General features: G+C 50.2%; 1 protein-coding gene across 1 annotated transcript in view; it reads right to left on the bottom strand.

The window, feature by feature from the left end:
• NOS1 (nitric oxide synthase 1) overlaps nt 1-25201 on the bottom strand; it is an 81703-nt gene that overhangs the window by 5545 nt on the left and 50957 nt on the right. Inside the window, exons 15-24 of the mRNA XM_039233421.1 lie at nt 24763-24821; nt 21805-21921; nt 17790-17964; nt 14651-14789; nt 14191-14269; nt 7558-7751; nt 5967-6136; nt 3033-3243; nt 2215-2302; nt 515-636 (exon numbers count right to left, since the gene is read on the bottom strand). Coding sequence (XP_039089352.1) covers nt 515-636; nt 2215-2302; nt 3033-3243; nt 5967-6136; nt 7558-7751; nt 14191-14269; nt 14651-14789; nt 17790-17964; nt 21805-21921; nt 24763-24821 — 1354 coding nt within the window. The remainder of the gene's footprint in view (nt 1-514; nt 637-2214; nt 2303-3032; nt 3244-5966; nt 6137-7557; nt 7752-14190; nt 14270-14650; nt 14790-17789; nt 17965-21804; nt 21922-24762; nt 24822-25201) is intronic.

Raw genomic sequence — 25201 nt, forward strand, 5'->3', positions numbered from 1 at the left:
CTCTGTCTTGTTCATCGCTATGCCTCTAGCGCCTCCAACAGTGTTCGCGTTTATTAGATGCTCAGTAAACCCCTGTTTAAGGCACGCCGCCACTGTGGGCTTCTTTCCCACTCCTCCCAAAGCTGATCTGTTGTGTCTCTCACACAGCAAAGCTTGCTCTTGAGTACAAACATTTTGGGACAAGCCCACAAAACAGACATGCATTTGAGAAGGCTTCATGTCTTTTCCTTCAGGTCTGCTTGAAGTTTCAGACGGGCCCTATCATAACGGTCCAAGAAATGTCCTCTGGGAACGGACGTTCAGGCCCGAGGCCGAATCAGGTGCGAGATTTGTTTGGATACGTCCTTCGAAGCACAACCGTGAACCTCACCTACGGGTCAGGTCAGTACTAGGATCCCCCTGGCCTGCCCCCGGCAGTGATGCGACCCAGCGACAACTCCTTCGTTGCCGGGGTGATGGGCCTCGCCACGTCCAAGCGGGGTGGAAATCCCACGGCTGCTGAACTCCGACCCACCTTTGTGCTGGATATCAAATTGCCGCTGCTGCCAGAAGCTTCGGAAAGGGGCGATGCCAGTGCCCGGGCCGACGAGGATGCAGGGCACCTGAGGGTTCCGGGGCAGGTGGAAGCTGGGTGCTCTGGATGAGAAGGAGAGAATCAGGAGGCTTGCTGAGCTCGGATCGGATCCAGGGCGCCTGGGTCTTGGGTAGACCAGGCGGTCGTCTTGGTACCCTTGTGGGATCACACGCTTCCCCTGGGGTCAGGTGTCCCTCATGAGAGCGGGAGGTCCCACAGCTTTGGGGAACTCCCCAAACAGAGGCAATCTGGCCACGACGCAAATTCCCAATTTTCCTCATTGCCGAGCTAAGCCGCAAAGGGCAGTGGGATAGATTTAACTCGGGGCTCCCAACCTTAGCACGCCTGACATTTGGGGCTGCACACTTCTCTGCTGGGGGGGGCGCCCCGTGCATGGTGGGATGTTGAGTGGCACCCCGGGCCTCTACCTACTAGATGCCAGGAGCACATTCCGGCTGTGACAAACAACAGCATCCACAGAATTTGCCAAATGGGCCCTGAGCAGAGGTGGGGAAAGGAATCACCCCCTCTGAGAACCACCAGTTTAACCACCCATGAGATCTAAACTCGGGGAGCAGACCACAGTGTATAAAAGAATCATGGAGGGGCAGGATGTTAAAAGTGCAGATTCTTGGGCAACGCAGCAAGTCTGGGCTCAGGATACTGTATGTTTGAAGCACCACGCGGGATTCTGATGCCAATGGTATGTGGACCATCCCATGAAGACTCTGGTCCCAAGAAAAATCTAGTCTGAGAAAAATCACTGGTCGAGACCACTGCTCAGGTAGAGAAATTAGTGGCTGACAAAGCAGGAACCTAAAGTGGGCGCAGGCATAGCCTTTATTGTGAAACCTTTTTTAAGTTGTATTTTTTATGTGATGGATTGTGGGAAGAACACTTCAATGAATTCTACGCTCTTAACAGAACTTTTAAGTGCACAGTATAGCACTGCTCATCGTAGGCAGGAATGCCCTTTAAAGGTGAGTTTGGGGGCGCTCAGCGGGGTTCAGTCGGTTAAACGTCCGACTTCGGCTCAGGTCATGATCTCACGGTTGGGGGTTCGAGCCTTGCATGGGGCTCTGTGCTGACAGCCCAGAGCCTGAAGCCTGCTTTGGACTCTGTATCCCTCTCTCTCCGCCCCTCCCCCACCCATGCTCCATCTATGTCTCTCAAAAATAAATAAATGTTAAAAAATTTTAAAAAAAAGAAATGTGTTTGGGAGGAACAGCTCTGATCGGTGTGGGGGGAGGGTGTGGATCTTTTCCCATCTCCAAGAAAGTGGGAGCTAGGGCGTCTGGGAGACATCGGATAGAATTTCCACAAGGCTGCCCAGTCCAGGAAAGCGGATACTGTGTTTGCCTGGCTGTCTCCTGTAGCCTCAGCATCTAGCGCTGTACATGCACTTGATACATATTCGTTACCTTGACCTGACTTGAACTCCAGGGCTTGCTGAGTTTCTGCCGCGTCGCCCTCCCACGATCCCATTGACTTAACAACTTGGAGTGATACGAAGTGCTTGCCTGCTTGCCGATCTCAGTTCTGTCTGACTCAGCCATTTCTCTAGAAACCTCGGGGCTGGTCCACCCACCCCATCTCGGAACATCCATATGCAGATTCGAGACTGCTGCTCGTTTCCTTACCCTCTCACGAAACAGGGAACCACTTCGTCAGCCGGTATCTGGTTGAGCCAGGAGGAGCACACGCCATGGTGAACTGGCCCTTCTCCATCTAGCAGAGTAACCGAGGCGGTCTGGGGCGGGTCCTGTCCCCACGGTCCCCAGTCCCCGGCCTCCCCCCTCCCTCCAGAGCCCCCACGCCAAGTTTGCGCCTTGCCATTCCTTGTCTGGACCCCTTCCTCTGAAGGGGACATGGTATAGCTGGGGTGAGTCGAGGCTCTGAAACGGCCCAGGATTCCTGTGGGTGAGGGTGGGTGGGATTCGGATCCTGCCCACCGAGAAGGTCACGGTCAGGGTGCTCTGGGTGACCTTCCAGGATGCCCGTCTCAGAGCGCCCCCAGGCACCGTACATTTTAATTGCTTCATCAAGGAGGGAAAACGCAGGAGAGAAAACGCTAGAGCATCTGACTGACCTACAACTACCTGGACATTGCGGCGGGGAGCTCCCCACCCCGAGGGACGGCTGGGGGCGGTTTGTTTGAGTCGCTGCCTTGGGGGGATGTGACGAGGAGACGAAGGCAGTAAAAGGGCTCTCAGGCTTGGGGAGCAGAGGTGAATTTCAAGCGCACATCTTTCCCGCTTTCTGATTCTGCACAGGGTGGGCTCTGCCTGAAGGGGCCGTGCACATGCTCCGTTTCTTCCCTGAGCCCTTGGCCTTGGGGATGGGTCTCCTGCCCGGGAACTTGGGGTGTGGCAGACCTATAGAGGCCCCGGGGGGGGGGAGGAGGGGAGGCAAATGCAGACCCGGAGCCCGCCCTCCCGCCCCCAGTGCGTCTGCCCACCTCGGGTGCGGTAGGAGACAACGGCCACGGTGAGGTGCACCTCGTCGGGGTACATGTCCGGGGAGGAGCTGATGGAATAGTACCGAGGCTGCAGCAGGGACAGCTGGGTCAGGAGCAGGCTGGTGAGCATCTGGATGGACGGGAATTCCTCCAGCACCTCCACGATGGTGGGGTTCTTGCTCCACTTCCATTCCTCGTACTCCTGCAAACCCTGTACCAAGGAGAGGGACCCGGGACTCGCAGCCCGTCCTGGTACGCATGCCCAGCAAGGGTGCCAGAATGGCTGCGGAAGGTCGTTAGTAGCCTCGTAAAGGGTGGCTAACATTTACGCAGTAATCACTCCGTGCCAGACTTTAATTCTTACAACGAGCGTCGGAAATAAGTACATTTTTTCCTCCCTATTTTATAGAGGAGGAAATGGACAACTCTTGACGCCCTTTGGCTTTGAGGCAGTGATTCTGGGTTTTGAATCTCGGTCAGGGGTGGCAAACTTCAGCGCAACTCGTAAGTGTGGCTTACCACCTATTTGCAGGGCCCGTGAGCTGAGAGTTGTTTTTAGGTGTTTCAAAGGATGGGGAGTGGGGAGGAAGTCAAAAGAGGAATACTAGTCACGACACGAGAATGTGATACGAAATTCAAATTTCTGTGCCCACAAATGAGGTTTGATCGGACTCCGGCCACACCCACTCACTTAGGTGCTGTCTGCTCTTGGGCTATCATGGAAGAGTTTGACGGTTGTTAACAGCGACCTCATGGACCGTGAGCCTAACACATTTCCTACCTGGCTGTCCATGCGGAAAGGTTGCTGACATCTGCTCTAGGCAGTGTGGCCCCCAAAATCTGGGCCCCCAACCATTATAGAGCCTGCCACATGTAAAGGTCAAGAGAGAAGCACTGGGAAGTGGAGGGAGTCGTGACTTGCTGATACAGACTCAGACCTGTGATCTGTGAATTTGCAGGGCTGGAGATGCATAGGTCAAGTTCAAGATGGTGAACGGCAGCCCCAGAGGAACAGGTTAGGGTGTGGAGGCCCACGTTCCGGGGCACGTAGACGGCACGACCCAGCTGCTACCAGGGAACAGAGGAACTCCCTGGGGCTCGAGTTATTTTTCCCACATCACAGAAGCTGCCCTGGGCAGCTTATACAAGGCTCAGATTTTGAAGAATAAAGCCTATTATAAGTGCATCATATAACGAAGCTTTCCCCCACCTTCCTAAAGACAACCTTGCTCTGCTGATTGATAGGGTGTGGCACCCTTGAGGCCTGTCCCCCAGACCTCCAGTCTCACTTACCTCTAGCTACAAGGTGCAGTTAGCCAAGAGCCTCAGGAGCTACTCTCTGAAGTGGACCCCCCCCAGAAACAGACATAGATCCCTGGTCCTTCCAAAGGCTATGGCTGCCGTTCTAGATGCTTCCATTCAAACTTCCTTCCCTCTCCATCACTTGGGGTCCGATTTGTCAGAGGTCTGATGGTTCTCCCAGCCTTAGCTGAGTTTTTCCCATTTTTCTCTTACTTGGGTGTTTCCCTTGTTAAATATCCTGGGTGTTTCCCTTGTTAGATATCTTCACTCATTTAATCCCACCTTAGAGTTTGTGCTCTTTGGAAGAAACGGGCTAAGACGTACAGTTTATCAAATTCTACCTGAAATCACCCTGTCCAAACAGTGCTGCTCTCTGGTCCCTCTGCATAGCAGCCCGCGACTCATTAATTACATCTTTAAATTAAAGTTATGCATGTACATAGTATAAATAAACAATTCTGCAAAGCTTATGATAAAAATTAATGCTCTCACTTCTCCAGTCTGTTTCCAACTCCCCAGAGGCAACCCCTTACAACTCTCTATACATATTCCTTCTGGTGTTTTTTTTCTCATTTCTAAATACAGGTGCCCCTCAAACAACACAGGTCCTTCAAACACACTTTCTTTTCTCGAACTTACTTTATTGTAAGAATACAGTCTGGGCAGGGGGGGAGAGGGGAGATGGGCATGGAGGAGGGCACTTGTGGGGATGAGCACTGGGTGTCATATGGAAACCAACTTGACAATAAACTATTTGTAAAAAAAAAAAAAAAGAATACAGTCTAGAGTACATATAACATATGGAATATGTGTTAATTGACTGTTTATATTCCTGGTAAGGCTTCCAGTCAACGCTAGGCTGTATTTGTCGCTATTTGGGGGGGGGGTCTAAAGTTATATGTGGATTTCTACTACACAGGGGGTGGTTAGCACCCCTAACCCTGGCGTTGTTCAAGCGTCGAATGTCATACGCATTTTCTGAATTAGCCTCTTCCTCTCTGCCCATTGTTCAGTGCCCTCTCCTGGACAGCAGAAGAAAGCTAAATCATTCTTTGCTGGTGCCTTGCTTAGTGGGGAGGAGGCCCCACTGGGAGAAGTCTGGGTGGTCCTCCTGGGTAGGATTCTTACTGAACATGGTTTTGCAGCAGCTTAGGGCAAGGGAGCCAAAGCAAGGATGAAAGAAGTGCTTGTTTGAGTCATTTTACCGTCAGAGGGCCTCCTGTATCTTGCAGTGCTACTAATAGCTCCTCTGCTTTGGGAAAGGCCTCTCTCTAAAACACAGCAAGTGGGATTCTCTCTATCTTTTCCTCCTAAGCAAGGGCTCAGACACAACTAAAACTAACCGAAGCTCAAGAGTTCCGAAGGAAGGAGGAACACGAGTTGGCACAGCAACTTCTACTGGGCCAGAGAACTCTGACATTCAACAGGGTTCCCTCGTTCTGTCAGACCTTAGTTAGAATGGAGATGGTCAGGACAAGACTAGCCAATATGGCGACCATCTGCGAACTAAAAATTGGCAACTCTTGCTCAACACTGCCACCTGCTGGCTGGATGACCGTTGGACTAGTTCTATAAATCCACCAACTAGGAGGTGAAAGGGGCCCTTGGGGGTGTATGAGGCCAGAGACCCACCTTGCTGAGGACCAGCAGGCGCTGCTTCTCCTTCTCGCTGGTGGCCAGGGAGGCAAACTGCTGCAGCTGCAGCGGCGTGGGCGGCGTGGTGATGTCCAGATAGTACTTGAAGGCCTGGAAGATGGTGCAGGGCGGGAGGCGGTGCTCATTGGTCCAGTTACTGATGACTCCTATGAAGGTACAACGGAGGTGAGGGCCAGAGAGGGGGAGGGGAGTCTGAGCTCCGAGGGCTTAGCTCCTGGGAGAGAGGATGGGGCCGGTGAGCCAAGCAGCCTCTTGGTTTGCCACCTCCCATGTCCCACATCTACACCCAGGGCTCTGGGGACCACGTAATTATCTCATCTGTGCAAGGCACACATCCAAAATCAATTGAGCAAACCAGTTCAAAAGTTAAAAAAATAAACCATATTAAAACAGCATGAGACAGTCCCATGGCATTCTATGCAGTGAGCCCCCCACTGAACACGGGTCTATTTTGGCTCTGTCTGCCTTCTCACGGTGCCAGCCTCTCAGACTTCTAAGTGGGATTCCAGTGTTTAAAATTACAAACATACCTAGCACTTTCCTAGCACTTTCTCTATGCCAAGCGCTATTCTCCATTAATTCACTTAGTTCTCACAACAGCTCTCTCTAGGTGACTGGTGCCATTATTATCATCTCCGTTTTGCCACTGAGAAAAATGGAAGAAGCACAGAGAGGTCAAGGAACTTGCCCAAGGCACACAGCTCATAAGTGTGGAGTCAGGCAGCACTGCTCCAGACCTTGTTCTAACTACTACACTGTACTGCTTCTGTGTCATTTTCAGCTGAAATAACCCCCAAACACAAGCCTTTACTTTATGTCATGGGTTCGACTCAACATAAAAAAATAGTGCTGTTCCAACATGAAGGAAGAACTGGCTGGGTAGGATTTATAAAGTGTCCTCTCTCAAAAGTGGTATCTTTCTTCTTCTTCTTCTTCTTCTTTTAATGTTTATTTATTTTGAGAGTGTGTGGGTTTGGTTGGTTGGGGGGGTTGAGAGAGAGAGAGAGAGAGAGAGAGAATCCCAAGCAGGCTCCATGCTGTCAGCGCAGAGCCCAATGTGGGGCTTGATCTCATGAACGATGAGCTCATGACCTGAGCCAAAATCAGGAGTTGGACACTTAACCGACCGAGCCACTTAGGTGCCCCAGAAGTGGTATCAGAAATGTGGTTCAACCTCTAGAGCGCCATCGAGCTGCATACAGTGCCTTTTGATTTCAAGAGGAGGGACGGTCCTTCAGCTGCTATGCATTGGGTGGTCAGCGAGGCGGTGGCGATGAAGGAAGGTGAGCCCCTCCCCCAAGGATGAGCGACAAATGTCCTGGTATCACGGACACTGGCTCAGCCCGTGGGGCCAAGGTTGTTCGGCCATGAGGCAGGGAGGGGTCTTCCGTCTCCTAATCTGGAGGTGACAGGGACCCATTCTCCCCCCAGGATTGGTGACTGGGAAGAAGGACCGTCTCTTCTCCCCCAGTCCCGGACAGGACAGGACGGGCAGTGCCCCGGGAGCTCCCTGGAGAAGGGGAGGGGCCTTGGGAGCGGGGGCGGGGCCCAGCCTTGCCGCAGTTACCCAGAGCAGTGCTTCGCTCCTCCAGCAGCTCCACCTTCACCAGCTGGTTGACTGGGGGTGCATCCTCCAGCCGTTCCATCAGGGCGGCCACCAGGTCGTCGCGGTTGCCAGGGAAGACGCCCAGGTGGTCCCCAGGCTGGTACTGCAGCTCCTGATTGCCGTTGGTGTGGAGACGCACGAAGATGGTGGACCGGCTGGAGGGAAAGTTGAGGAACAGCAGATAAGGGTCACCAGCAACTGCCTCCTCTCCTTGCTCCTTTGTCTCTTGTTGTGGCCGCAACCCCCCTCCTTCCGTTCTCTGTGGGGCCCCCAGTCCTTTGCCCCCGTCACCCCACACCCCAGCTGTTAGCATGAGCTCCTCATTGCAAACCCAACGGCAAGTTCCGAGTGCCCAGCACGGGGCACGGCTGCTCACTTCCTCCTTCTCAACTCCTTTCTCCTGGATTCCAGCACCCCAGGCTCTCCTGATCGTCTCTCCTTGGCCGCCCCTTCTCATCTCCCCGACCTCTGGGCCTGAGAGCACCTCAGGGTTAGGTCCTCTGATTGATTCCTTGCTTTTCTACATTCTTTAACCGGCCTTTCTCCAACCCGTTACCACCATCTGCCTCCCAGTGGAGTGTACATCGTCACATGGTCTGTGGCCGGGTCCCCTGCCTGCCCTCTGGCCTCCAGGGCAACACAAACTCTAGGCGGCAAAGAACCTGTTTTGTCCACTGCTCTGCTCCTGACACACAGGACTGTGCACGGCACATAGTTGGGACTCAAGAAATATTTATTAGACGAAGAAGCCTCAGACTCCCAGGGCTAACCAGCCACCACAACAGACTCTGTTCTCAGGACTAACCGGGTTCTCCCAGGAATCACAACCCCATTGGGGCCAAGGCAGCGGAGTCCCCAATCTGTGAAATGCCCTCTCTCTTGGGACTCTCATGCTCCACTCCTCTTTTGTAAGTTGCCGGGGGCAGGGGCGGGGGGAGAAGGAGACTCATATCGTCATGGAAAAGAGAAACATAATTGGGTTTTGGTATGTGCAAATCCGCCAAAATCAATTTGAGAGATCTAAGGAGAGAAAGCAGAGAGAAACTCATTTAAATCTGCCAGGCACTTCTCTTTGGCATTGGTTTTTTGAATTTTAAGGGCAGGAGGTGTTTCAAGAATGAATTCACAGACTATGATCATTTTGGTCCTTTAAAAAGTTTTAGTACAGGGGTGCCTGGGTGGCTCAGTTGGTTAAGCGTTGGACTTTGGCTCAGGTCATGATCTCACAGTTCGTGGGTTCAAGCCCTGTGTCGGTCTCTGTGCTGACAACTCAGAGCCTGGAGCCTGCTTCAGATTCTGTATCTCCCTCTGTCTGACCCTCCCCTGCTCACGCTCTCTCTCTCTCTCTCTCTCAGAAATAAATAAAAACATTTTAAGAAATAAAAAAAATAAAAAGTTTTAGTACAGATCCACCTGAACACTTGGGGGCTGATCACACTTTGGTAAATTGGATTCTTTGCACTCTTTGAGTCTGCATTTCAGATCTGCTTTTCTTCATTGCCAACTGGTTCTGGGTTGATAGAGACCCTTCATATTCGATGTGAAGTCTCTACATTCTCCATGGTATGTAAATCAACACTTGAATAGATCAATGGGACTCGCTATTTAAAGGAGTCTCTGGCACACCCAAGAAGCCTTTTGTGCTGCAAATAGCCACCATTATTAAAAATGGTTGCGCTGGCACATTCACTTTTTGCAAGTGTTTTCTTGAAGCAAGGCATCCCCTGTCCTTAGTCCGGTGGGGAGATTGGTGGCTGAAATTGTGAATGGTGGTGTCAGGGTCTGGGGCCCCATTCTCCTTTCCTGGACAGATTTTGCTATCTCTGGGGCACTAATCTCGTCAATTATAAGGACCTGCGCGACTGATTCTGCTCTGAGCTCACAGGGATTTCTGGTTCCTAGAGAGCAAAGATATCATCACCTCCCAACAGCTCCACGATTGGAATTAGCGGAGGCCGATAGCCGGCAGGGGGCGCTGTGGGGCTGCTAATTTCGGAGCCTCTCGCGCCAACCGCAGGAAGCCTTTGAAAGGCCCGCAAATCAATTTCCCACTTTCTCCCAGATCATCACGATTTCTTTCAGAAGTATATTTGCGTCCGTTCTGGGCGGTACAAAATAGAAACGCGGAGGACCCGTACTTGCTGAGCTGGCTCACGTTCACAGTCATTTCTCCCAAGTCCTCTTGAACGTGACATAAGGTGGTCAGGCAGGCAGGGAATGGGGAGGCAGCCGGCAGGTTAGCCAGGTGAGCCCAGGCTCTGCCTGCGGCTGGCAGCTTAACCAAGGGAACTTGGAAAGCCTCTGATCAGGCATGATTTGCTAAGCCCAGCGTGGCCCCAGGACACCCTGATGGGCTGGTCCTTGAAACCCAGTGGGGGAAGCAGATTTCCCCCCAACCACCTCCCAGTTGCACTAACCTGGGGACCAGTGTCTTAAATCAGTTGTGGTGGGGGAGGGGGCGGTTTGTAAGTCCTGTATAGAAATTTGTAAGTTGTTGCTGTTTTTTTTAAAGCTTGGGACACATATGGGCCATTGGGAAGTATGCGGGAAGGCGAGACAGGGAAGTATGGGAAGGTAGCAGTCATTTGGGGCCTCTTCCATTGCTTGTGATTTATATCATAAATACATATGATATATATATGTATATCATACAGAAGCATAACACACACGTGTGCTGGGCAGTGTTTCATTGGCAGGTTGACAGATCCAACAGCAGTTGGATAACGTCCAGCATTAAATGGGAAAAAATGCTAATGTTCATTCTTCAATGTAAAGAGTAAATATTGTAAGTTTCAAGTTTCATTCATTCAGCAAATTTATGTTGAGTTCTGGGCACTGTTCTAGGCATGGGTGAGACAGTGATGGAAACACTGGATACACAAAGTATCCTTTGAGAAGCCACTTAAAAAGGTCTTGGAGGGGGTTGGCAATGTGGATGGGTGGTGGTGATGGGCTTGGGGCAGGGGGCTGCGGGACCATCAGTTAAGGATGGTTAGGGAGGCCTCTGTGGTGTAACATTTGAGGAGAGACCTGAATAAGAGGCCATGCAAAGATCTGTTTGGGAAGAGTATTTGCATGTGCAAAGGCCCTGGGGTATGAAAAGGTATGGCATGTTTGGGGAAGGAAAGAAGGCTGGAGTGTTTGGAGAGTGTTCCACAAAGATGTGGGGGGTGGGAGAAGGAGGCAGGATCACAAAGGCCTCATCATGACCTGTCATGGCAGGAAGTTTGAAGGTCTCGGGCACCTGGGTGGCTCAGTCGGTTGGGCGTCCGACTTCGGCTCAGGTCATGATCCCACAGTTTGTGGGTTTGAGCCCCGCATCGGGCTCTGTGCTGACAGCTAGCTCAGAGCCTGGAGCTTGTCTTCGGATTCCGTGTCTCCCTCTCTCTCTAGCCCTTCCCTGCTCATGCTGTCCCTATCTCTCTCTCAAAAATAAATAAAACATTAAAAAGAAAATTAAAAAAAAAAAAAAAGAAGTTTGAAGGTCTCTTCTATCCAGTGGGAAGCCTCTAAAGGGCTTGAAGCTGCGGAGGATTCAATTTATGTTTTTAAAAGACTGGTCTGGCTGCTGTTAGCAAACGTACCTTTGAGAGAAAAGCCAAGAAACAAGGAGGCAAATTAGTGTCTACTGTAGCCACTTATACCACTGATGAACATGGCTTTGCTCCAAGCGGCAGCTGTAGGTCTGAGATGAAGTTGAAAGTCAAGTCTCACGGGACCACAGGGCCGGCTGCGAGCCGGATGTGCAGCGCAAGGGAGGGGCAGGAGACAAGACAGATGCTTGCGTGTCTGGGTTAAGCCAAATGCTGGTGTCCTCTGTCGAAATGGGAAAGGCTGGAGAGGAGCAATTTCGTCCGAGGCGGGACCCGAATCAAGAGCTCTTCCACCAAGAACTGTCTGTTGTCATTTCTTGCCACTCTCCACGATGCCTCTGTGCTCGGGCCCCTTCTGCATCCTGGCTCCTGCCAGCCTCTGTCTACATTTTCCTCCTCTGTCCTTGTTTCCTTTCTAAAGCTTACTCTGTGTCTTCCCTCCTGCTGCTGACATCCAGGACTTGACGTCACTCCACCCAATGACCCATTACCACTCTGTTATGTTTGCTTCTGTATTGCTTGCTAATTGGTGTTCCTAGAAAGTGTATTTCCTGGCCAGGCAGTAACTGTGGGCACTTTTCTCTTTAGATGTGCAAAGATCACCATCAGTGGGTTGTTTACTTCCTCTTAAGCACTTTGCTTGCAATTAAGGGCCTGGGAGGCAGAGAATGATTTGTGATATCTTGCTTATGGCCTCCTGGCCCCAAAACCCTGACTTGGTGCTGACTTGGGCAAGGGAAAATGGGGGAGAGTATCATATCTTTTGACTCAATTATCCTTTAAAAACAAAAAAACCCAACAACTTGGAAAGCTGGAGATGGCAGTAAAGCCTGAAAATAGGTAGTGTTATGGATTGTGCTTCTAAATTTTCTTTTTAAATGTTTTCTTTATTTTTGAGACAGAGAGAAACACAGCGTGAGCAGAGAAGGGTCAGAGAGAGGGAGACACAGAATCTGAAGCAGGCTCCAGGCTCTGAGCTGTCAGCACAGAGCCCAATGCAGGGCTTGAACTCACAAACTGCCTGAGCTGAAGCCAGACACTCAACCTATGGAGCCACCCAGGCGCCCCTGGATCGTGCTTCTAAAAAGAGAGACACCTGCATACAATTTGGTTCTTTCCGTGCTCCTTCGGGACTGATTTTAATACTACATTTCAGTTCCTAACCTCTCTGAAACACTCTTGTAAGCCACTCAGCACAGAGTCAGCTGTCCTTTCCAGAGGTGAGTGGGGGCTATTCTGGGACTCTGGTCCAACTTAGCATGCAGAACATTTGCAAAGGACCTTGCTTTTTATGGTTTAGGGAGTAATTTTTGTGATCTGGTCTTTCAGAGCTTGTTGCTAACGGAAATTTCCAGTCGATTCTTAGCCCCTTCTTCTCCACGCTACCACAGTCATCCCTTTCCACAGGGCAGAATGGGAAGCAGGGTGTGTATTTCAAATACAGAGTCCCTCCCTGTATCAGAATGTCACATGTAACTAATTATTCAAAGGGATTAATTTCCCAATCCATTTCTTTTGTGTTTGAGGATCTGAGAGAACACGGAGGCTCTGGGGGCTTCATCCTGCTGATAACTTTATCGGAGGTTTGAAGCCCACGTAGAAAGCATGGGGGGACCATTCGGCATACTGACTCTGGAGTCAGAGACCCGAGTCTGTGTGACCTTGGAAAAGTCACTTGCATTTTCTAATCGTCATTCTTCATGTTTCAAATGCTGATGATAACAGGAGCACCTACTTTCTGGGCTGGTCAAAGAGCACTAGGAGACCCCGCAGTGGGAGCACTCAGAACGGTGCTCAGCACACAGAAAGCACTAGGTAAACGTCAGCCATCTTTATGGCCCCCATTCTCATTTGACATAAGGAGAGAGGGGCTGGGAGGACCGGAGTGCCTTTGCCCACGGCCACACAGCTGGTGGGCGGCAGATCTGGGGCGAGAGCCCAGGGCCATCCAGCTTGTGAACCCGCTCTTTGGACCCTGCCACATGCAACGAATCAAGATTTCAAAAGATGGTTGTGCGCTGTGGCGGGAAAGTAAAAACAAAATGCCATTCAATAGGGATCAATGGAAAGGACTTCATTAAGGCCAAGAATATTATTGATGTAAGGAGAGTGATGGACAGACCTGGCTCCGTCATTCTGAAACCACCTGATGTCTAAGAGCAGCAAGTGTATAAGCTTAAGGGGAGGGCAGCATGGTGGTCAGGGCACTGCCGGCCATCTTGGACAGCCTCGGTGTGTCCTGCTCAGGTGGGGGGTGGCGGTTACCATGGCCTCAGCGCAGCTATGATGGGTTCTCTGCTGCACGTGACCAGGTCTGAGAATGACACTTCCAGCAGGACAGGCTGTGTCCTTTTACTAAAGCGAAAGGCTTGGGAAACTAGGTCTTAGGAAGAATGATGGGAAGGAATCAAGACCCCGGAGAGGCGAGTTGGTGGCCTTGGCTACTAGCGGGTCCCTCATTTGGAAGAACTGAATCTGCTTTGGGGATCACTGGAGTAAAACCGGGGTCAAAGCGAAGTGCTAGGAAGATGCCCGTCAGTTACAGCGATGGTAAGATCATGTCGAACAATCCGCACTTCGAAGCACAGAGTGGGCTCTTTTGTGAGGTGATGAGCCTCCCGTCATCCCAGAGGAATGTAAACAGAGTCTGGGTAGCCAGTTTTCAAGACTCCACAGAGAAGAATGACCCACAAGGGGGAAATGTTCTCTGCCATTCACAGTTCGACAAGCGTGTGGTCTGTATCAATAATGCCTCATAAAACCTTTCTGTTTCTACTTTCCGCGATGATTATCACCATCTCCTTCCTCGGCCCCTTCAGGTCGGAGCTTGGCAAAGGGAAAGCAGGAAAACCCCGATGCCACGAGGCAGCAAGGGGGTCTCAATGGCACCTGGAAGAGTAACGGGAAAGCCAGCCCTCTGGGCCAGCCAGGGCTCCTTCCTGATTGGGGGTGACATCGGAGCACAGGTGGGTAACCCCGGGCCAACCCGAGCTGCTCCTACCTGGATTTAGGGCTCTGAAGGTTCTGACGGCTGAGGAGTCGAGCGGCTGAGACCCGCTTTTTGTGGACATTGGACAGACCTGCGGGGAGAAAAACGACAGTCTTCCTGAGATGGTGTTCAAATGTGGCCGGTACAACCCTTCCAGCTTCTACTGACTCTCTAATCACACTTCCACTGTCCTCCAGGGTGAAGCCAGGAGGTGACAGAGAAGACTCTGGGTGGGGTGGGCTGGCGGGCTGTGGAGAAGATGGAGGAAAAGCAGATCTGGTGGAGCTGAGCTGAGAAGAAGAGGTCAGAGTCACACCACCCTGCTGGGGGGAGGAGAGTCCAAGGGCACCTCCCTCTGACAGCGTGGGGTGGGGGCAGGGGGTTTGTTTTGACAGGATTGCACTAAACGAAACCCATCTCCTGCCTTCCCCTCCCCCTCCCGGTCTTGGGTCGGGGGGGGGGGGGGGGGTACCTTGTGTAAGTTCTGGAGCCTCGGCCACGTAGGTGAGGCGGAACTTGTTTCTCTTCCAGCTGCGGTCGTTGCTGATGAGGGAGTTGTTTGCCTTCTCAATGTTGACGTCATCTCCCACGCAGAACACATCACAGGCTGCCTGTGGCACACGCAGGGCTTTCGGTGACCTCTTTCAGCCAAGAGGGGCTCTCCACCCACAGCTCCAAACCATGGTGTGTATCCCTCCATCCATCCGCCCGTCTGTCCATTCATCCTTCCTTCCTTCCTTCCTTCCTTCCTTCCTTCCTTCCTTCCTTCCTTCCTTTCTTGTCAAGTTCATAAGTTCTCCGACTTTAGTGATCCTAAGAACAACTGTTTGGAATTCAGGTTTGGGGCACAAAAGCCATGGATAGTTAAAATATTTCCAAGGGTTGGGGCGCCTGGGTGGCTTAGTCGGTTAAGCGTCCGACTTTCGCTTAGGTCCTGATCTCGCGGTTCGTGGGTTCGAGCCCCGCGTCGGGCTCTGTGCTGACTGCCAGCTCAGAGCCTGGAGCCTATTTCAGAGTCCGCATCTCCCTCTCTCTCTGACCCTCTCCTGCCCACGCTGTCTCTCTCTCTCTCTCCTAGAAATAAATAAAAATATTAAAAAAAAATATTTCTAAGGGTAGCTTTTACCCCTTTTTTTGGCCTAGTATTGATTTTCAGACAATGCAAATGTCCATCTGTGGATGAATAGCTAAACAAAATGATATATACATACAACAAAGCATTGTTTGGCCACAAAAAGCAACGAAGTCCTAGTATCTACACTGCACTGTGGACAAACCTTGAAACATGCTATGTGAAATGAGCTGGTTTCAAAAGACCACATATTATATGATTTCGTTCGTGCGAAATGTCCAGAACAGGCAGATTTCAAGAGGCAGGAAGTAGGTGAGCGGCTGTGAGGACTGGGTGTCTGATGGGAGGGGGCGGTGCTAGCTGAAGGGGATGCTGGCTGGTAACAGACCCTGGCTCTGGGTGTTCAACTGAAATTGGCTGACGGAGTCAACAACCGTAGTTTTCTCAAGGCCAAAAGGGCCGAGTTATCTCAATTTTCCTTGTCCAGGAAGAAATGCAGAACAAGCTTAAGGACACAGCCTGCCCCCATTATTATCCCTCTAGCTCAGGGACTTCAGTTTCCCCTTCTGCTATCTGCATTTGCCCGCAAAATGGAAAATGAGATCTGAATGCGACTTGAATGACAGGAAGCTACAGGATCCCCCTTCTCCTAGGGGTGCTGAAGAGAATGCATTCCAGGGTGGATGTAGGAGCACATGAAAATGTAGGAGCCTGTCCACATTCATGGCTTCCTAGTTTTCCCAGGATGGCCAGTCAAATGAGGCCCCGTTTAGATAGAAGACCGTTATCCATTTATTCCCCTGTGACGTCATGTCTAGAATAGCCCTGCCCAGGAAGGTGCTCCGTCACGATGGGAATGTTCTGGGCCGTCTCCTACAGGAGCCAGCAGCTGCCTGTGGCTACTGAGCATACGAAATATGCAGCCAAGGAATGAGATTTCAAATTCTATCTAATATATATTAGATGGAATTAAAAATTCAATGAAAAATCATTAAAATTTTATACATTTATTATAGCATACTAATGTATTTCATTATTTTATGTGATATCAATATATTTCTGCAATCATGTTATATAGAATACTTCTGCAGTTGTGCAATATAGAGTATTTCTGTCATAATATACGATATTATGTATTATAATTAAACTTTTAATTATTTTTATAGAGAGAGAGAAATTTTTTTTTCTTTTAAAAAAATATTTATTTATTTTGAAAGAGAGAAGGGAGGAGGTGCGAGGGAGAGACAGAGAGGGAGACAGAGAGAGAGAAAGAGAGAGAGAGAGAGAGAGAGAGAGCATCCCAAGCAGGATCTGCTCTGTCAGAGCAGAGCCCAACGCGGCACTTGATCTCACGACCGCAAGATCATGACCCTGAGCTGAAATTAAGAGTTGGATGCTTACACGACTAAGCCACTCAGGCGCCCCTAGGAATTTTTTATGTACCATAAAATTCATCATTTTAAAAGGTACAATTCAGTGGTTTGAGTGTATTTACAAAGTTGCACAACCACGGCCACTATCGAGCTTCAGAACGGCTTCTACCCCCAGAAGAGACCTTGTACCCATTAGCAGTCATTTCCGTTCTCATGGTCCCAGCCCCCGGCAACTACCCCTCCAGTTTCTGTCTGTCTGGATCTGTCTATTCTGGATACTTCATATAAACGGGATCATAGACCTTTCGTGTCAGGCTTCTTCTATTTAGCATGATGCCTGTTACTGCCGCATTCCATCCACATCGTAGCAGGTGTTAGTTCTTCATTCTTTAATAGTTGAATAATATGCCATTGTAGACCCATACTCTATTCATTTATCCATTCATCCAACTGAATGCAAATTCATTTACGTTCACATTTAAATAGTACAAGGGGGTGGGTTGCCTGGGGAGCTCTCCGACTTCAGCTCAGGTCATGGTCTCACAGTTCATGAGTTTGAGCCCCGCGTCGGGCTCTGTGCTGACAGCTCAGAGTCTGGAGCCTGCTTCGGATTCTGTGTCTCCCCCTCTCTCTGCCCCTCCTCTGCTCGCACTCTGTCTCTCTCTGTCACTCAACAATAAATAAAGGTTTAAAAAAAAATAAATAGCACATGGGGCTAGTGCTCTTGCATTGGTCAGCAAAGATCTAGCGCAAGAGGGGTAAGTATGTCAAAGTAGACAAATCGGTAAGATCTGAGCTCCAGGCCAAGGCCCGGCCCCCTGGTTTGGCTAACTTACTTTATGGTTATTTTTGCCTACTGGTCTACCAAATGTGAGTGAGGGATGGATTCCTCCCTGTTCTGAAATTTCAGGAGTACCACGTTTGATAGACCAACTCCTTACCCATAACGCAGGAGGTCAGATTCTGGGTGGAGAATGCGTGTTTTAAGAGCACCCAAACTCCTGTGAGTTGTTGAAAACTGTCTCCTGGCTGGACACATGGGGGGCGGGGAGACCATAGATTCCCTCAAGTTTCTTCCATTTCTAATGGTGTAGACACTCTGTCTTTGGAGGTCGTGGGGGTCATGACCTCCCCCCTTGGTCTCTGGGGTCCAGGCAGGTGGTTACCTTGAAGACCTTCTTGGCCCAGGTCCTGAACGCCTCTTCCTGCCCACAGAGCTCATCTCCCTCCCTCATCTTCAGGATCCTCTCTCCCCCCAGCTCCTCCAGGAGGGTGTCCACGGCGTGTCCAAAGGCGCAGAAATGAGGGTAAGCCCGGGAGCCAAGGCCAAATACGGAGAACCTGCCGGGGAGACAACAGACGTCTGCGTTAGGCGACTGTGGGGCACGAGGGGGTGTCTGGCTTTACGGACTCCATGTCTCCCTAAATTCATATATTTAAACCCTAACCCCTAATATGGCTGTTCTTGGAGATGGGGACTTGAGGTTAAATAAGGTCATAAAGATGGTCCCTAGTTCAATAGGACTGGTGTCCTGAGAAGAAGAGGAAGAAACACCCAGCAGCCCTCTCCCGCTCTGAACGTGCACAGAGGAAAGGCCATGTGAGGGCACAGCAAGAAGGCAGCCATCTGCAAACCAGGAAGAGAGGCCTCAGCACAGACCAATCTCACCGGCGCCTTGATCTTGGGAATTCCAGCCTCCAGAACTGTGAGAAGATAAATATCCGCTGTGGAAGCTGCCCATTCTGGTATTTTGTTACAGCGGCTTGAGCAGACTAACACATCTGGCATCTCCGGAAGGACTGTGTGTGGCCCGCGGTGGTCAGACAGCCCCAAGCCCACCTGGGTTAGGCCCTTGTAAGATCTGGGAGACCTTGGGGCCTCTTCTCCTCTCCATCTGGCCTCTGCAAGGTAGGACCATCCTCAGGAGAAAATTCCCAATGGTCCCAAGGAGGATGAGTAGTTGAGGGATAGCAATGACCCAGAACCATTGTCTATTTCTTGTGTGCCCCTCTCTAAGCTGGAGAAATCAGTCTACTTTACGGGAGGGCTTGAATTCTATAAGGGACACAGCCAGATGAGTGTCAAGGACAAAGGTAATGAAAACCATAAGGCAGCAGTCCTCAGGGACCTGTGTTAACGAAGAGATCAGAAGGACTTGTCAGTAACACATCAAATGTTCGCCGTATATTAACTAACCGGAATTAAAACAAAAGCTTAAACACACACACACACACACACACACACACACACATCAAACGTTGGTGTGTAAACAGGTTCTTCTAAAAGGGGATGAAAGATTTATAAAGATGCTGGCTCCACCCCGTGCGATGTCTATGAAATTAGTTTGCCTCACAAACCCTCTCTGCACGGACACCAGCAGGAAAATGTGGGTGTCTGAATCGGTGGGGGTCCGGCTAATGAGATTTTCCTCTCTGTGAAGGGGGGGCTGCCTTGACTGAAGTATGAAGAGGGGAGGGCTGTGTCCACACGGCCACTCTTCCTAGCTCATTGCCCTACACTCGATGTCACCCTTCAGGGTGACAGCCAGGCTTGGTCCTGGCTGCGGGTCTTGACAGTGCGGCCATTCCATACCGCCTCTGCCTCCCAGTCTCTTTGTTTAGAATGAAGCGGTCAAGTTGGTGAAAGACTGAGCTGGGGAGGGGGTGCAGGGAGGAGGAATGGAAGCTGGGAAGGGACTCCCGTTCTCTCTGTCATTGGACAATGCCCTTGAGATGGGTCCGGGGGTCTCACAGATCAGGTGAAGGTTAGCCTGGGTTAACATCTGCCCCTTTTAATCCCTTTTAACGCATGCTTCCTCTCTGGGCCCTTCTCTCCTGCCCTTCTTTCCCTGGGGTTGTAAAGCCTTTCTAAAGAAAGTAAATGGGATTAGGCAATGTTTCCCCCCTCCCCTCCCCCACCCACCTTCACTCCTACACCCATGCTCTTCCTGGAGCTGGGTGCCTCACCTTTTCCTTCAAGGGCGGGGGTGTAACAGCCAGGAGAGCTGCTAACCAGGAGCAGACTGGTTGGAGGGAGGCTGGGAAGGAGTACTTCTGCCCCAAGCCACCCCCTTAGCCTTAGCCCAGGGGAGACTGGAATTTCCCAGCACCGGTCATGACTTTGTGGTTAAGCTGTTATTCCTCAAGCACGCAATATGTACGTTCACGAGGTCGCCATATGTGACCGCCGCCAATACTATTATTTACTTATTACTGCTGTTTAGCTTGCTTTCAATTTGTCTTCACCCGCTCACCAAAGCCACTTGTGTTCACTAACAGATGGTTCAGGCAATTCATCCATTAATACATTTCCTGGTACACCTGAGGACTTGCCGCCCAGTCATTTCCTAGACTCACGTTTCCAACATGATCTTCATGTTAGGGTTTCAAACGTCCTATTTTAAGCCTCCAAACCAGGAATTGGCAAACTCACTAGACGTGGGGCCAGAGACTAAATATTTTTAGGTTTCTAGGCCAAGAAACAAAATTGAAGCTATTGTGTGGATGCCTATATAACAGAAAGAAAACCAATTACTGCACGTTTTTAATGACAAAATAAAAATTTTTTTAAATTGTTATTACAGTTATTGAGGATGATTTTTTAATAATATGTCTACGTATGAGACTAGAGTTCCTTTTTGGGCGAATAGCGTTTTGTTTAATTGGGGTTCAACGGTAATGGCTTCCATCCTCAAGTGAATTGCCAATGTTCAAGTGTAAAAACCACTCCCAGCTCATGGGTTGTGTAAAAGCATACGGTGGCCAGGCTGGATTGGGTCTGCAGGCTACCGCTTGCCAGTGCCTGCTCTAGGCCGTGACAGATCGAATAAGAGAAAAATGGGTCCGGGGCGCCTGGGGGGCTCAGTCAGTTGGGCATCTGACTTGGGCTCGGATCATGATCTCGCGGTCTGTGGGTTCGAGGCCCGCGTCGGGCTCTGTGCTGACAGCTCAGAGCCCGGAGCCTGCTTCGGGTTCTGTGTCTCCCTCTGTCTCTCTGCCCCTCCCCCACTCATGCTGTCTCTATTTCTCATAAACAAAAAAATTTTTTAAAAAAAGAGAAAAATGGGTCTGACTGTCAAAGTGCAAAACTGATGTTTCGACGTTAAGCTAAAACAATGCACTGATGTCAAACCCCACAGAAAATAACACCAAGATGAACCCTGATGTGCATATGCACTTTGTGTGATAATGATGTGCGTAGTGTAGGCTCAGCAACTGTACAAATGTACCACTCTGGATAGAGATGTCAGCGGTGGAAGAGGCTGTTTTTGTCAGGGGAGGGAATATATGGGACTTCTCTGTGTCTTCCTTTAAGTTTTGCTGTGAACCTAAAACTGCTTGAAAAAAATAAAGTCTATTACAAAGTACACTACAGGGCATAATACTTCCACATTCAGGACCCCTTGTGTCATGTATTATCTACTAAGCATTGAACTGAGCAGGTGTGAGAAGGTTCCGTTAGCAAAGGTCAGAGAGATTGGCGGCCGGGCCCGGATGCTCAGTGTATATCAGCCTTGTCTTCGCTCACGTCTGTGAGACCAGGAGCCTGCAGTTTTCTTTCCTTCCAAATGCTCGCTGGACGGCATGGGCAATTCTTAAAGTATAAACTATCTGTCCGTATCCCACCTAAAATGATCTGGTATGTGGTCACTGGGCTTTGGTAAACGGGATTAGCCAGTCTGACTACACATTAGAGTCACTTGGAAAATTAAAGAAAAAAAGAAAAGGCACTGCCTGGGCCCCAGTCTAGACCAATAACACCAGAGTCTCTGGAAATGGGGCTTGGTTATCGGTATACTGCCAACATGTCCAGATGATTTTGATGTGTGTCCGGGGTTGAGAACCACTGGGGCCTGGCAGAGTGTCTCCAGAAGTTTCTATCCGGTGTAACATATCACCGGGAAGGGCAGCTTGCTGAGAAATCTCTAGGGATTCACATCCTTCGGCACAAACGTGTACTGATGATGGGGTGAGATTTGGGTGATGGGGCTCTGAGCGAGTGTGTACACGAAGGGGTCTCAGTGCTGTGTTTTCATAGGGTGAGGGGGGTCCCTGGATAGCTAGAGTGCACGGGTTATTCGAGAGATGGACAGGAATATGAGGGAGACCCCTGAAGCCCACTTTGCAAATAAATCCAGGCCCCCAAAGATGTCTTCCCTGATGCCCTTGACCCCTGCTCACCTCACATTTGCCAGGGGTCCAGCACTCTCAAAGTTGTCTCTGAGGTCTGGCCCATCGCCGGAGGCCTTATGGGAGTCCGAATACGAGGAGACGCTATTGAATCGGACCTTGTAGCTCCTGTCAAAACAGAAGAGGCCCTGTGAGCTCTGGCTTGGAACCTTCTCCCGAGGTCAACACCCCAAGGGATCTTCAAATGACCAGTCCTGTTTCTAGGACCTTCCTGTGCATGTTGAGACCGTAACACTTCTATGGATGCTTCCGGAATGGATCAACTTCCCCACATCCCCCACGAGCGCTAGCCATCCATGCATAACACTGCTTGTGTCTAAGAGGTTTCCAACCGTACCCAACTCCTCAACTCCGGGATCTTGTGAGCCAGACAGCCAAAATGATTTAATTGGCAAAAAGTCATAAATAAGATCAGACCACCCCCTAACCATGAGAGAACGCTTCATTGCTTCCCAGATTTTAACAAGCCCAAGAATCATCTTGGGATGCTGTTAAAATGTGGGTTCTGATTCGGCAGATCCCGGCAGGGCCTAAGGTTCCACATTCTAAGCACAATACAGCACCCAAGAGGCACTAAAGCTGCTGGTCCCCAGTCCTCACTTTGAGTAGCCAGGAACTAAGTGGTGTGTCCACTCGGGTATCTACGGGTGGCTTGATTCAAAATAAATACATTTAAAAATTCTCTTCCTCACTTGCACTGGCCACACGTCAGGTGCTCAAGAGCCGCGTGTGGCTAGTGGCTGCCCTCTTGGGTGGCCCAGACATACAGCATTCATACCACCCCCGAAAGTTTGATCAGATCGTGCTGGACATCTCCCACCCAATACACTGTCTTCATCAAGTGATGATCCTTGGATGTTTCAAGGATCTGTCACATTTCCCATTTCAAGTAAATGTGGGAAATTTTCCGCACTGAGACGCGGCATGAAAAGAGACTGAATTTTTTATTAAACTACTGGGAAGGGGAAGAAAGATGTCATTGGAAATTAGATCTCAGTTCTGAGCCACGGGAACAAGAGGCTCAGGAGCGCCAAGACATCAAAATAAGATCCCGTTTCCGTGGATTCCTCTAAAAGTGTTGTTCTCAGACAAGGCGAAAACAAAGCAAAAACAAGAACGAAATTCCCAGACCAAAAAACAAAACAGAGCAACTCCTCCCAAGGCAAGAGACCGAAAGCAAAACATAACAGCTCAACAGATACATGTGAGCACAGAGGACGCACACACAAACAGACAAAAAGACATCGTGCATTCTGGTAGCTGGATGGTCTTCAAAGTTTTTGTTCCAGCATCAGGAAAGTTCTAAATATATGTAAGTGTATTTTCTGCCCGAAAATAGTCTCACACTGAGTCACTTCTCCAAATAAGTCATGCAACATCCCAGGGGTGGCTGTGTTGTTAGTGTGGGAGGGACAGTTGATGGTTGTGGGTTAAAAATAACAGCACGTGTATTTGTGTGAGGCTTGAGGTTTTTCCAAATGCTTTCCTCTTTGTTTTTCTCCTTTGATCCTCTCAGCCAGTCCCAGAGATGGTCAGGGCACAGATGGGTTCTCCCCATTTGGCAGATGAGAAAGACTGAGGTCCAGAGAGGTCAAACGCCTTCCTCAAGTCTGCTTAGTGAGTTAGTGGCACAGCCTGGGTTAGAATGCGGGTCTCAAGGAGACCCGCATGTGGCTCTGGATGCTTGGGTGGGCATCAGGCATGTGTGCACACGTGCACAATCATATCTGCATGCACACTTGTGCATGCACGCCTGCACGCATATGTGAACACAGGGCATATACATGTGCACGCAGATGGACACACATGCGCGCACACATGTACACACGCACACACCTGCACACAGGCACACACATGCACACATGCATACACACATGCACACACATGCACACGCTACCTCTGCTGGCTGTCACGGGCTGCAGCCAGACCATGGACTTCTGTGTCACCTTGGGGGAGGGGAGGCCCTTTACGGGGAAAGAAACGCAAGGGTTCCGGGTACCTAGAGGGGAGAATGGATGGTGCCCTCTCTCTCCCTGAAGGAGGGGTGAGGGGGAGCCTGTGATGGCCACCTGGGAAGGAGATGGGCAGGGAGAGCCAGGACTAAGGTGCTCACGGTCAAAGATGACTGATCGCGAGGGACTCAGATACCCCCTGGATATGGAAGGAACGGATGTGAGTTCGGCAACAGGTGCATGGCTGAGAGAAAAGCGGGAGAGGCTTTCTGCAGACCACGGCCCGCGAGCACCAATGGGCTGTGGCGTCTGCTCTGCTCCATGTTCGAGCAGACGCTGTGTTCATGGAAAGACAGCTCAGCATGCACTCGCTGTACGTTCTCTACTTTATGGGGATTTACCGGGCTTCGCAAGGGTAATCATGATCACAGGTATTTGTCACCTTAGGAAATATCTTTAGAACCCAACCCAACACTGGGATGCAATTTCACCATGTACATCTTTTGGCTACAGGCTTTTTTATTTTTTTATTTATTTTTGCCTTATGAGGTATCCTCTGAACTCAACCTCTACATTAGCTACAACTCCACCGTGAGCATCAGATGGAAAAGCTCTAGGGAAAGAAGCTTATTTTCGCTGCTTTTGAATGTAGGTTTCCAAAGAGGAAAGATAATAAGAACCAGTATTTACATGGGGCTCCTAAGTTTTCATAAGACGCTTATTATCTATTTTCTCCTTTGATTCTTACAAGAAGTTAAGGCAGGTATAATAAGCCCCATTTGATGGAAAAGGAAACTGAGGCCTGGGGTTGTGAAGTTACCAGAGAGGCCAAAATGTCAGCGTCAGTGAACCCCAGACTCCCACCGGCTAAAACTGCTCACAAATGGGCTGGGTCACCCAACCCAGCCGGGACCCAAATGTGAACCCCAGGTGTCAAAAGATGCTTTTCAGTTACCCCCACAGTGTGTCATATGACCCTGGAGCATCATTCACTTACTTCCTTTCCTCGTGCATGGAATTGGGGTGCCTCATTTCCATCAAAGCACAGCCGAATTTCTGGAAGCCAAGAGAAGAGTAAAAATGTGAAGCATGGATTTATGAACCCAGAATAGGGTAGGGCACTGAGCGTCTGGGGTCCTGGCTGGTACAAGGGGAGCCTGATGCCTCTGGGGACCAGGATGTCAGAGACGGTCAGGGGTTCAGGCTGGGCAGCAGGTGCATGTGAAAGGGCCAGCTGATTAAGGGACTACAGAATGTGGCCCCTCCGCCCCCCGGCACACCAATCCCCACTGTGGCTTTCTCTTGACAAAATTTTGTCCCTACTTCTCTCATCTGGAGCAGGGGATGCCAAGCTCTTGACGGGATCATCCGTTCCCAAGAAGTAGCTCACGGAGGCGATAGCACTTTCACTAAAGATTGGCTCATCTGTGGGGACC

Source organism: Hyaena hyaena, unplaced genomic scaffold (genome assembly GCF_003009895.1).
Source record: "Hyaena hyaena isolate Hyena2069 unplaced genomic scaffold, ASM300989v1 scaffold_0, whole genome shotgun sequence".
Taxonomy (NCBI): domain Eukaryota; kingdom Metazoa; phylum Chordata; class Mammalia; order Carnivora; family Hyaenidae; genus Hyaena; species Hyaena hyaena.